Source organism: Mus musculus, chromosome 14, assembly GCF_000001635.26.
Source record: "Mus musculus strain C57BL/6J chromosome 14, GRCm38.p6 C57BL/6J".
NCBI lineage: Eukaryota > Metazoa > Chordata > Mammalia > Rodentia > Muridae > Mus > Mus musculus.
The window spans coordinates 33,595,539-33,609,341 of NC_000080.6; the positions used below are offsets into that span (position 1 = coordinate 33,595,539).

A 13,803-nucleotide genomic window follows, 5' to 3' on the forward strand; every position below is an offset into this window, starting at 1 on the left:
ATCAGATCTCATTACAGCTGATTGTGAGCCACCATGTGTTTGTTGGGATGCAAATTCAGGGCCTTCGGAAGAGCAGTCAGTGCTCTTAGCCACTGAGCCATCTCTCCAGCCCCAAGATAGGGAAGTTTTAAAGAAACCTTTCATTTTTTTCTTGATCTTAGCTGCTGCATTTCCTCCCTTCTGCTCCTTCCTCTTCTTAGTTGTTTTAGACTTACAGTATATCACAGTCTGTTTTTAATAATGTCTCATTTCACATAGACTGTAATAATTTCATATTTGCATGCTGTCATAGCATATCACACATATTTTGGCCTATGCTTGTTATACATTTTATTGTATAGATGCTATAAATTCTATGGTATAATTATTATTTTTGCTCCAGACAGTTATAAACATTTCTTGTCTCATTTGTTTAAATATTTTTCCCATAGGCTTTTTAAAAGGAGTTTTTAAAGGTATAGAGAAACTGAGGAATATAGAGAGTCCATATTCGTCTTCATCTCTACACTGTCTCCTGTTATTATCTTTTATTACTTAGATACATTTGCTACTTAGTAACCACTGTGCATTTGTACCATCAAAAGCCTCTACTTGGCACTAGGGTTTACTCTTTGTCTAGCATATTTCTCTAGAATTTGAAAAATGTATTGTATTTCTACAGTTACAATATTATTTCTTCAAAAACCCCTGTTGCTCTATTGATTCATCCTTGTACATACTCTCCAAACCCCTGCCACCCACTGGCCCATCTTGTCTTTCCAGCTTTACCCTTTCCACGGTGTTCTTAGTTGGAGTCAGCCAGTATGCCTGTGCACATTTGTCTCTTTCCCTTCGTGACATTCATTAAGGTACCTCCACATCTCACCGTGGCCTGATAGCTCTTTTGTTTCTTCTTCAGTAGCAGTCCTTTGAAGGGCATATCACAATGTATCCATTCATATACTGAAGCATATCTTAGTTGTTTCTAGTTTTTGATGATTATGAATAAAATGGCTACAAATATTGAAAACTCCAGTGAATGATTACTGAGTCTCATGGTAGATAATACTATGTTAGCTTTGTAAGGCTACGCTAAAACTGTCTGCCAGGGTAACTACACCATATTCCCTATCCACCAGCAGTGACTTACTCCTAATGTTCTGCATTCTCACAAGTATTTGGTATTGTCAATTAGCCATTATAACAGATACGTAGTGGTATTTGGTTTTGATTAGTAATTACTTAATAATGTAGAATGTGAAACATATTAGACATCTGTTTCTTTGTTGAGTTATCAGTTTAGATCTTTTATTTTAAATTGGTTTGTTTTCTTGCTTAATGTTAAGAATTCTTTGTAATGTTTGGGTTATCTGTTCTGTAAATATTTTCTCTCGGTCTTTTTCTCTCTTTATTCTCAGCAATGTCTTTAAAAATAGAAATTGTTTTTTAATTTACTAAAGTAGACAAACTTATTGCCAGCTGAGTGTGGTGGCACATATCTGTAACCGTAGCACTCAGGAGCATGGGAAAAGAGGATTACCACAGTTCAGTGCCAGTCTGAGCTGCACATGGGTCCCCAGGGCACTGGAGTGTATATAGTGAGACTTTGTTGCAAAAAACAAACAAGCAAGGAAGCAAACAAACAGGCAACAGCAGTAGAGACAACAAAAAAGTAATTGCCAGACCTTAGATTAACTAGATTTTATCCTTTTCATTGTCTTATTTTGAATTTTGACTTCCTAAAAGATGCTTTAAAATTCTAAACCTGGCACTTGGTACTATGACATTATTTGGAAATAAGGCCTTTTCAGAAGTAAATAAATGAAACGAAAGTTCCAACCAATAACTTGTGCTCTTGTAGGAAAAGAGACATTCAAGTATAGACACACAGGGGAATGTGATTTGACAGTGGAGGCAGCACTTGGAGTGCTGTGATCAAAGGCCAGGGTCATGAAAGCCCGCTGCTGGGCCATAGGTCTTAGAAGAAGAAAGCAATGCTCCTTCCCTCAAGCTGTCTGAGAGGTGGGGCTTGGTTTTGCCGACACTTGAACTTCTGTTTCCAGAAGTGTAGGATAATATATTTTAATTTTTTTTTAGAAGGCCATCCAGTTTGTGGTATAGTACTTTGTTTTGGAAGTTTGTGGTATAGTACTTAGTTTTGGAAATTAACACACTTCCTGGCACAGGTCTTGGAATTGGGTACTATTCGGGTAGACACAGGAAGAGTGGAGAGGCACATGGCATAAAAGCTCTAGACAAGCTTAATGAGACGGGTAGCAATATATATCTGATTCTGGAAAAGACAAGAGAATTGTGTAAAACATACGTTTGTTTTGGGGAATACATATATCACGGTGAGCAGAATTTTATTAGAAATATGGACTTCATTGGTGAGATCTTAAAGCAATGAAGAAAGGTTAACACCTTGTTTTTTATTTTTATTTTTAAGATTTATTTATTATATGTAATTATATGTAAGTACACTGTAACTGTCTTCAGACACCCCAGAAGAAGACGTCAGATCTCATTATGAATGGTTGTGAGCCACCAAGTAGTTGTTGGGATTTGAACTCAGGACCTTCAGAAGAGCAGTCAGCACTCTTAACCGCTGAGTCATCTTTACCGTTTAACACCTTGTTAATAGTGTCAGAAACTTGCCTGGATTGTGCTGTACAGTTGGGTGAATGGTTGAGGGGATGGTTCAGTGGTTAAGAGCACCTGCTGCTCTTGCAGAGGACCTCAGGGTCAGTTCTCAGCACCTATGTAGCAGCTTACAACCATATGTAATTTCAGTTCCAGGGGATCTGGCATACTGTTCTGGTCTCTGCAGGCCCAAGACATGCACACAGTGCTTATATATACATTCAAGAAAAACACTCATATGTATAATGTAACAATAAATCTTGAAGCATCCCATAACAGCAACAACCACAGAAAAAGAAAGAGAACGCAATGGCGACAGCTGAGTAGCTTCAGCACTAACATTGAACAGTTGACAGGCTAAATCACAGTGGCCAGTGGCTTTACAACTGAAGAAGCAGCCAAGCAGTGGAGAGTGACAGACTGAGCCTCCGAAGTGGTACAGCAACTGGCTGAGGCTCAAACAACCACAGGAGAGAGCCAAGGGAACTGCTGGAGGCCTTTACAGCAGCAACAGTGGAGGAGTTGCAGGAGTGGCCAAACAGAATCAAAACAACAAAAACAGTATAGCAAAGCAGTGGCAGTGGAAGGAGCTAACAGCAGAGCTGTTGCAGAGATGGCTGGTGTAGTCTCATGGCCTAATCTTGACTGCCACCTACATCTAGAATTGACTGAAACCCATGTAGCTGGGCACATCTGTGACATTTTTGATTGGATCATTTGAGGCGGGAAGATCCACCCCAAATCTTGGCCGCACCTTCTGATGGCAGCTGGTATAAATGGACAATGAGGAAGGAAGCTTTTGCATTTCATTGGCTTGCCTTTGCTGGCACTGGCAAGTTCATCTGTCCTGTTGCCGAGGCTTTCTTTCGCTGGTATTAGAACCTGCGTCTCAAGATTCTAACATAGCCTAAAGACTCCAGCACCAGATTGGCACTCCCAAGACATCCAGTTTCATGGATTGCGCAACTACTGGATCCTTGGCCCTTTTGTTGGAAGACATCTATAGTTGGACTGCTTGGACCATAGCCTGTAGGCCATTCTAATAAACATATGTGTGCACAAACATAAACACACCCTCCCTCCCTTTGTCCCTCCCTTTTTCTCTTCCTCTCTCCCCTCCCTTTCCCCCTCAGCTCTGTTCCTGTAAAGAACCTTGATTAATACATGGGTCAAAAGTCTTAAGACACCCTACACCTTGGCACTATAAAACTAGCCACTATCAAGAGCTGAGTTCTTAGGCTTACAGAAAAGCTGTCACACTTGTCACCGTAAGGTTAAGACTCTTGGTGGACTCTTGGACCTGGGTGCACTTGCCCAAGGCTTTCATCAGAGTTGTGATGCTGGGAGGCACTGCCTGCTGTTGCCTCAGCTTGTCTGTTGCTGATGCTTACAGCTGTCTAATGCCAAGAGATTCAAAAGCTTCCCGTGAAGTGCACTAAAAGAGCTTTGCCTTTTCTCCCCATGTTTTCTGTTTGTGTAGAGCAAAAGCACTCCAGCCACCCGACTATTACTGAGCGATTAGGTAGCTGAGTGACTCGTGGATCCACAGACCCTCTGTTGCTTTCCTGTTTTCTGTAGATGCTGAAGGCACTGGCTGCTCTCTAGTCCCACCACTTCTTAGGTTTGTTTCTTACCATCCCAGTGATCCTTTCAGGCAGTTTATCTTGGGGAGAAGATGCCAATGAAACATTTTGTTATTTTTTTTAGACCAGACATCAACTAAGGGCCAGACTTTCATGCAGACATTTTTCAAATTACCTACCTACCCACCTTCCTACCTACCTACCTTCCTACCTACCTACCTACCTACCTACCTACCTACCTTCCTTCCTACCTACCTTCCTACCTACCTTCCTACCTACCTACCTACCTTCCTTCCTACCTACCTACCTACCTACCTACCTACCTACCTACCTACTGAATTAACTTTACATCCTGATCTCAACTCCCCTCCCACATCCTCCAGCTCTCCCTCTCTCCTCAGGAAAGGGGAGGCCTCCCATGAATAATAATCCACCTTGGCCTATCAAGTTGTAGTAGGACTAGACACATTTTCTTCTATTATGGCTACTCAAGGCAGCCCAGTCAGGGGAAAGGAATCCAAAGGCAGGCCATAGAGTCAGAGATAGCCCCTATTCCTGCTCTTAGGAATCCCACATGAAGACCGAGCTGCACAACTGCTACATATATGCCGAGGGCCTAGGTTTCTCCTATGCATGCTCTGTTAGGTGGTTCAGTCTCTGTGGGACCTGCTTAGTTGTTACTATAGGTTTTCTTGTGGTATCCTTAACCTCTCTGGCTCCTTCAACCCTTTCTCTCCCTCTTCCACAGGATTCCTCCAGCTCTTCCTAATGTTTGGCTGTGAATCTCTGCATCAGTTTCCATCAGTTGCTGAGGGAAGTCTCTCTGATGACCGTTATGCTAGGCACCTGGGTGCAAATATAGCAGACTATCACTAATTGTCAGGGATGAACTCTCTCATGGCATGGGTCTCAAGCTGGGCCAGATGTTGATTAGCCATTCCCGAAGTTTCCCAAGCAGATGTTTTTCTAAGAGAAGAGTTTCGGGTTTGCAGTGTCAACTTTTGTTTGTGCTTGTAAGTACTGTGTGTTGCTTGTGACTGGCATGATCTCCGTTATAGTGCTTCATCTCTACCCTGTGAATCAGGAGGTAAAGAACTGTGTATTTAAAATAAAGCGCTCATGCAAGTAGAGGCATACTTCTATGGCAGATGGCTCTGAGGCTCAGAAGCTTGCAAGGGCTTTGCTGAAGGAATTGAAGTCATGAATGAAACAGTGGATCATATACTTCAGTACAGAATAGCAGAAATATTCCAGAATGTGGAGTTGCTTTTAAAAAAGATGATTATGACAACAACAGCAGTAATAAATTTCAAAAAAGGCTGGGTGTGGTGGCTCACACCTTTAACCTTAGCACTTGGGAGGCAGAGGCAGGCAGAGCTCCGCGAGTTTGAGAACAGTTTGATCAGGGATACCTAATGAATCCCTGCCTCAAACAAAGCAAGAGAGCAACGAAAAGATGTTTTAAGTGACCCTGTTCAGTCAGAAAAGGCTCAGAGTCTGGCTCATAACTTACTAAGCATTGTTGACATAGAATCCTAGTGCTTTTGGAATTTTTAAATTGTTCACTGCTCAAGAGGATGGTTATAGTATTTCTCAACAAACTTAATATTGACACAGAAGGATAACAGTTTGTTTTCATATCTGTAGTTGGGCTATGACTCTTTAAAATGTTTTTCATTAGTAACTTAAAATTGGTTTTATGTACTTGTTTCTATTTGACCTCAATTTTTATTGAAGTATATTTTTATTGCACTAAAATCACCTTATTGAAATATAAGCACATATAAAAGTCTTGGCCTTGTGAATAAATGTGATGTTTTTAATTCCTTTCTAATCTGAATTGTTTTCTCTCTCTTTACATTTTTTTCTTCATAATATAGGACAACCATGTTGATGGTTAGAAGATAATGTCAGCCCTTTCCCTACTCTTCCCTGGTGACCCTCAAAACGTACATATCTGTACTGCTGAGTAATCAGTAACATGGTGAATGCAGTGTACCAGCTGTCTTTTGTTTGTTTGTTTGTTTGTTTTTTGTCAACAGGGTTTTATACATCCAGATGGGCCTTCAACTCACAATGTAGCCGTAGGATGGATGACCTTGAAGTTCTAATACTATTGTCTCTAGTTTCCTAAATACTGAGGGTACAAGTGTGTACCATCATCACACATCTGGCTTATGTGGTGTTAGGGATTGAACTCGGGGCTTTTTGCAGGCTAGGCAGGCACCCTGACTACTGAGCTGATCCCTAGCCCTGGCTATTTTTGTAATTAGATGAGACAACACCATTTACTTTGAAAAGAACCCCAACTAAAGCAAAATCAATTGTTAAGATATGAGTCATATCAGGTAATACAGCTTTAAAAACTTGTATTGGGACGGTCTTTATAGTTTTTTTTGTTTTGTTTTTTTAAGAAAGAGCATATCTTCAGGTGACTGTGGAGTTCCAGAGTTCATCAGTTTTTAGTTCTTGAGGCTTCTTTCATCTTCTTTCTTGGCTCGTGTAGACTTCTAAGAGTAGGGCACGTTAGCACTTTAAGAAGTATTTCAAGCAGCATCCGCCCCAGAAGGAACTGCCAGGTCAGTGTGCTGAGCATAAGTAGTAATGTGACATCTTTACCTGGACTAAAGTCCATTATGAATGGTTGGTCTTAGCACCTCAACTGAGCATCTTTTTTTCCCTCCTTTTAGGTCTTCCTTCTCAGGGCTAATTATTTGATTTTCTACATTATCACATGTCGAGAGAGAGAGAGAGAGAGAGAGAGAGAGAGAGAGAGAGAGAGAGAGAGAGAGAGAGAGAGAGAGAGAGAGAGAGAATTCCTTTGTATTTGGTCTGGAGGGTGATCTATGATAGCCATATTTGGGGTTTCAAATGAGTGAGCTTAAGTGGAAAGCAAAAGTACAAGACTAGCAAGTAGCAAAGAGAAGCAACAGCAAGACAGGCAAACAGCATCCCATCAGGTGCAGCAGCAGCAGAGGTGTGGAAGCCTGTGAGAGAAAAAAACAAAGTAATTCTTTCAGATCAGACACACACAGTAGCCAGCAGAAATGACTGCAGTAACCTCTGTTGGAAATGGCTTACCTTCTCCTTCCACTCAAGGGTGCAATACTTTCAGTATACTTAGCTGCATGAAGTTAAAAGCTGGTTGTAGAATGATATCTCATAGGGGATACCACAGCCTGAAAAACCACTGTTTTATACAGTGTGGAGTAACTTAGGAATAGGGGCATAGCCTGATATCCACAGTGGTGAGTTGTATGACCTTGTTCAATTCCTGTCCTGCAGCTCAACAGAGAACTAAATATTCATTAACTCAATATTAATTTCTGTCCATTCATCCAGTCTCCCTTTTGTTTTTCTCTAGGGTTATGTCTGACTCACTGCACTGGAGTTTGGCAAAAGCATCTCAGAAGTGGTTGTGCTTTTTTGAATGAAATGATCAATGGTAACTTAATTGTCACTTTGAATATTGGTTAACTTTATATAGAAAAAGAAACAAAAATTTTGTTTTAAAAACCTCCTAGCCATGCTAGAAACAATTTTTTAAAGGCATAAAACATTGTTTGGATGACTTTTACTTTTGTAGAGTGCATCTGGTGATTATTGGGTATAAATTAATAAATATTGTACCCTACTTATTCTTGAACTAGAGCAATCTAATTTATGTATATTTATGTAAGGAGAACAAGTCATTAAATTTGAGTTTTTCACACATTTATTTGGTGGGCTGTCAGGTATGAGGTATGGCATATTTAAACCCTGATGTTAAATAAGAAATTAGGTCTCTACTTACCAAGGAATATTTAGAACTTAACAGACAGAATTCCAAGGGAAATTAATTTTGGCTCTAATTAAAAAGAGCTGTTGAACACATGTTTAACGATGTGGTTGGGAGGACAGAGGATTGCCATTATCAGAGGTTCTTAGCACAAAGCTCAGCATCTCAGCTGCCTCTGGGAGTGCTCCTCAGTGCTCCACAGGTGAGTCCTTTGCCTCACTATCAGCTGGAATGCTTCTGTTCGTTTCCTTCTATAAACAAAGATATTTTCTTTCTTCTGTTTTAAAGTAGAATTTCCAAGAAATTAAAAATGCAACTCATATAAATTTAAAATCACACCTAAGATCTTATTAAGCTTATTAATTGCTGGAGGAAGCAGAAGGATAGCTAAGGCCATTCTGAGACAGCTTGAAGATCTAGATTCTTAATTGGAATTTTGAACTAAGTTTAGAGTAAGTGTGAGTTTCACTTAACACACTGGTTAATGATTGGCACAGCAGTGAATTCTGGTCTTTGGTGCTATCTTTTTTATCAGAAAGTATTTGTGTCACCACTAAACAAAAATGTACAGGTTACTCTACAAGTTTAATAAATCTAGAAGGCTAATGGTAAGCATCTGAGCAGGTTATAATGTTCCCACATAAATAGTCACTGGAGTAGTCTGTCATCACGAGACACTGGAAGAACATTCCATCTGTCTTTTTGCCTTATTTCAAATTGTAAGTAATTTTTATTAATATCTTTTAAAATGCTTTGTATTGAGACATTTCACTTTAAATTTGTTTAATTCACGTTTGGCCAGCTAATGAAAAAGTATCTCCACATTTAAAATCTCAGAATTTGAGATGCTGAGGCAGGGGCTTTACTTTAGGTTCAAGGTTACATTGTGAGTTTCATGGAAATTCACAAAGTCTTGGCTATAGAAAAAATGTGTTTATGCATGCTTGTGCACGTGTGTGTGTGTGTGTGTGTGTCTGTGTGTTTGTGTGTGTGTGTGTGTGTCTGTGTCTGTGTGTGTGCACGTGTGTGTCTGTGTGTTTGTGTGTGTGTGTTTGTGTGTGTGTGTGTCTCTGTGTGTGTCTGTGTCTCTGTGTGTGTGTGTGTTAGTCATTAGAAAAAAGCAATAGAAAGAATGAAACATGATCTTATGGGGGCAATTATGGCAATGATTAGAAAATGAAAAGCATTCGTGTGAGAACTTTTTATAGATTGAATGAACATGAACAGCTCAGTGATAGGCTTTGCATCTAATTCTTTTTATTCTGTATTTAATAACAGATAAGGCATTTAAAGAATTGACTGCCCTTTGAATGGCAATGACTGAATTATTAGTTAAAAATGTGAAAATCCCAGTTGTCTAATTTAAAGAGAATGTCTCAATACAAAACTCTATGCCTCATGTATTTGATTAGGAGTGCTCCAGTTGTATGCTGGCCTCTGGATACTAACTAGACCTGCCTGACTCCAGGAACTAAGGCTCAGTATCTGCAGAAGCTTTTTGCCCATCTCATTCCGGCTATGGGGACAACATGTCTTCACCCAGGAAGGTTAGAGGAAAAACTGGTAGGTTCCCCTGCGCTCTTCACCTAGAGGAACTTGGGCATAGGAGCAGCTGGAGCTGTGCCTCATGCTGTAGCCGTGAATAGGGACTGACTGTGGCTTTGTTAGCCTGCAGAGGCCAGTTCTCTGACTAGGATCAGCTATCTAAAAAGCCATCATATGCATAGTACTGAGTACATTCAAGTCTGACTTTATCCCTTTCAAATAACATTTTTTTGCTTATCATAAACCAAGTTTATTATATAGAATTTGTGAAAACCACACTCCCCCATAAAACCTAAGAAGATAATGAAACCACTAGCTTTCTCATTAAGCTGTTATTTCTGTCTTTTTCTTAGATATACGCTCAGGGTATGCACATTTCTAAAGGCTTGCTTCATAGTACAGATGTCACCTGTCTCAACTGGTCTGTGCTGTCATTCTCTAGCTCTAGTCAGTAGCCTGCCATCACTTTTCTGTCCTCTTCCCTTTCCTTCTCTTTTTCCTCCCCTGGTTTAGTTTTTGTGAGGTAGGGTCTTCTATTTAGCTTCGGCCGGCCTCAGACTCATTATGCAATGGCCTGGAATGGTCAGTTCTCCTTCCTCAGCCTCCCTGGTGCTGGGGTTATGCACTTGTGACACCATACCAGCTTGGACCATTGTTTTTAGAATTCCTCTCTCTTATTCTTTCTGGACTCAACTTCTGTTTCCTTTTCTGCTGTCTTTGTCCACACTATCCTTCAATTCTGGGTAGGGGCTCCATTCCCAGCACTTTGTACAGTGAGAGCTAAGCACCAGAATCAAGCTAATGGACATAGCCAGTACTTCACATAACTATTTTTAGTTTTGGTGTGTAGTAAGAACGGTTACGGTCTGTAACTTGGAGCACATTTCCAGCTACAGTATGAGGACTAAAGAAGTAGTGCTGTCCATTCGACCTTCAGGATTTATTCATTTACGCGAGTAATACTTTGTATCCTTTTACCAACAACACCCTACTTGCCTCTGGTAATTGCCATTCTACTGTCTGCTTTGATGCATGGGAGTTGGTATTCCATTTATAATTGAGATAACGCAGTTTTGTTTTTCTGTAGCTGGCTTATTTTACTTAGCATGATGTCCTCTAGGTTTATCCATGTTGTTATAAATGGCAGAATTTCCTTCTTTTCTTTTTTTGATTTTTCAAGACAGAGATTCTCTGTACAGCCCTGGCTGTCCTGGAACTCACTCTGTAGACCAGGTTGGCCTCGAACTCAGAAATCCACCTGTCTCTGCCTTCCAAGTGCTGGGATTAAAGGCATGTGCCACCACATTTCCTTCTTTTTATGATGGCTATTACATGATATTTATGTTTACAGTATTTTTTTTTATCCATTTCTTTTTTGACAGGCAGTTAGGTTGTTCCATATCTTGGCTGCACAGAGCCATGCTGCAGGGGTCAGGGGACTGCATGTGTTCTTTTAAGAGATTCAATTCACTTATTTTGACAACCACATACCTAGCAATGGGACCTTGGAAATATGATGGATTTAGCCTTATCTTCTTGCTTAAGACTGCTTGGTCTTTCCAGGACCCTTTGCAATGATTGCCTCTGAGGTGAAAGTGAGGCTGGTAGGGCAGCTCACTCCTGACTTTGCAGCTCCAGCTTTGGACATCCTTCTGGTCCCTTCATATTCAGACAGACCAGGCGGCCACTTCCTTTCTCTTGATGATTTACTTAGCACATGGGATTATTCTCAGCTTTACCCTTTTTAGTATAGACATGCTATGGACTACATATTGATAATCATAGCTTTTATTGTAAATACACAGGATCGGGAAGCTTGACATAGCGTGTCTGGATGTTCTTTCTGTTGCTGTATCAGGGCAGGCTAAGCATGTTACCAGCAGTGCGCTCTTAAACGGTAAAACCCGCCAGCAGTGGTGGAATCATGGCAAAAATAAATGTCACTAATCTGATGTAAAATTGCCACTCTGAGATTCTTTTTGATTTTATTTCTCAGAGGTCTAGGATTATTTTAATGTATTTGTTTGTAAATCTTTTTGGGATATTGTCTCTCTAGTATGTATCCCCGACTGTCCTGGAACTCACTGTATAGAACAGTCTAGCCGTAACTCACAGATTCCTCCTTTTCATGGACACTGAAATACAGGATAATTTTATTTTATAGCTCTCAGTGTGTAGGTTCTATAGGCTGTTCCTTCTTAAAAATTTCCCTGAAGAATATTTTATCAAATGATATGGCAATTAAAGAAAAAAAGGAATTGCTTAGAAATCAGCTTCATAAGTATAATGATAGGAAACAAAATACTCTTTGATGCAAGTTCTTCAAAGCAGGGGAAGAAATGAATTTACAAGATAAACATAAGATGATTTGAGGAGTGGGTGGGTCTCTCTCATGATCACTTGACTTCCTCACTAACGTCTGTTAGTGCCTCTCATTTGAGCAAGTCTTTGTTTCGTTTTGTTCAGGAAGAGATAATGATGAAGAGGAGGGTAATTCAGGTAACCTGAATCTCCGCAACTCTTTGCCTTCATCGAGTCAGAAAATGACGCCTACGAAGCCGGTAAAACTGGAGGGGCAGGCTTTCTGCCAACTGCTGGGTTGGTGGTAGCTCTTAGACCATTGACGCTATTTTAGGAATAAGTATATCTTTACTTTTTCTTACCACAGTTACTTCTTATTTAAAAAGAATACTTCCGATACTAAAAATGACCAAAATAGGAATCGAAAAGATTGGAAGGTTTTGTTTTTGCCAATCTAAAGGAAACTACTTTCATTGCTAGTCTGGAAATTTTACTTGTTTTGACATTCATGCTATTTTGTGTTACTAACAGGTACAAAATAAAAATCTCATGAAGTATGAAGAACACTTAGATATATTGATGGTGTTTTTATTGATAAAAACCATATGGTATAATGTCTTCAAATTATGGAAAGGCAAGCTTGTAAGTAATCCTTAGCATACACCATTTCTTTAGAAGCTGCTCAGGGATGCAGCCAAGATGGGAAGCACATGTTTGAACTTACAGGCGCTTTGTACAGGGTCTTGCAGGAGGGCTGAGGCTTGTGTTTCTCTTATAATCCTCCTCTCTCCGCTGGGGTCACATGTGTGTGGCATGCCCAGGTCGGCTGGAGCTTGGGGACTTAGATGCTGGTGCCGCACTCACTCACTTCCATCTCCTGGAAGGTACAGCAAGAGATCTGTACCACGAGCAAGCTCTGCGCACCTTCCTGACTGAACTCTGTTTCCTCCTAAGACTGGCAAGAGTGATGCTTTAAAGAGTTATGTAGCTTGTTTGTCCTCTCCTAGAGTCTAGTCTACCCTTCTGTTATGTGTGTGGCAGACACATCAAGGCCATCACCACGTCTGGCTTGGAATCTCTAGCTTAGGGTCATGTTTGACTGTTAATCCACAGAATGATTTTTTTCTTCAATAAAGCTGATTTGAAAGTGAGCAACTTCACAGAATGTCCCAAGGAGCTTGCTTTTTTATTAACACTTACTAATTATAGACAGTAATGGGCTGCATTATGACACTTTCATGCATTTGATCACATACTATCCCTAGGCTTTTTTTTTCACAAGTTGGAAGCTTAGCTGGGTGGTATCTTTCTGAGGTACCCTTCTCATTGTTTCAGTGCAGATTGGGTGTCTCCTAAACAACACTAATCTCCTTAGCAATTGCATTCTATTTTCTACTCCACGCCTTGGGGCAGCCTTGCGTGCTTCTCTTCCCTCCCCAAGCTGTACATTTGTATTTTTCTCTGCCCTACTTGCTCTTTTTCTTTATAGACATATATGAAAGTAGTCACTAATAAACATTCCAGGGGTTCAATGTTATGCAGACTTGAAATTTTCCTGGGCAATTAGATCAGTCCTTTACTTTTTAAATTTAGTCTTAGGTAAGGTCTCAGGGACATGGGCAAAAGTCCCATGAGTTCTTTACCCAGTTACCATAGGAGTGTCCTTTATCCCAGTTGCTCATATAGTTTGTTCCTCTCTGAAACCTTGAGCTGGGTCTTTACCCTCTGCAGTACTCTCAGCTGCTGTATTTCAGGTTCCTACTGACACAGCCTGTTAATCTGTTTACAACATCCAACTGCTCTTCTAGTACAAAGTTTCAAAGTTGTCCACATTCTTCCAAAAACCAACAAGGTCCTGTGAGGTTCTTCACAGAAACACCCCATTGCTGTATAAGTTATCATTTTGTTGCTGTTATATAATTTTATAGTCAAATGCAAGTTAGGGAATTCAGTTTGGTGTATAGTTCCACAAGG

The 13,803-nt window shown here is 40.3% G+C and overlaps 1 protein-coding gene across 4 annotated transcripts in view; it reads left to right on the plus strand.

Moving 5' to 3' along the window:
* Ptpn20 (protein tyrosine phosphatase, non-receptor type 20) overlaps window positions 1-13,803 on the plus strand; it is a 51,562-nt gene that overhangs the window by 6,346 nt on the left and 31,413 nt on the right. For 3 of the 4 annotated variants that reach the window (XR_383149.4, XM_006518728.4, XM_011244996.3), the window contains exons 2-5: window positions 7,570-7,650; window positions 9,396-9,546; window positions 11,995-12,089; window positions 12,361-12,471. Coding sequence is in view for 3 of the 4 variants with exons in the window: in XM_006518728.4 (XP_006518791.1) it covers window positions 9,513-9,546; window positions 11,995-12,089; window positions 12,361-12,471 (240 nt within the window). In the remaining variant the exon portion in view is untranslated. The remainder of the gene's footprint in view (window positions 1-7,569; window positions 7,651-9,395; window positions 9,547-11,994; window positions 12,090-12,360; window positions 12,472-13,803) is intronic. The other variant, NM_008978.2, reaches the window with a different exon arrangement.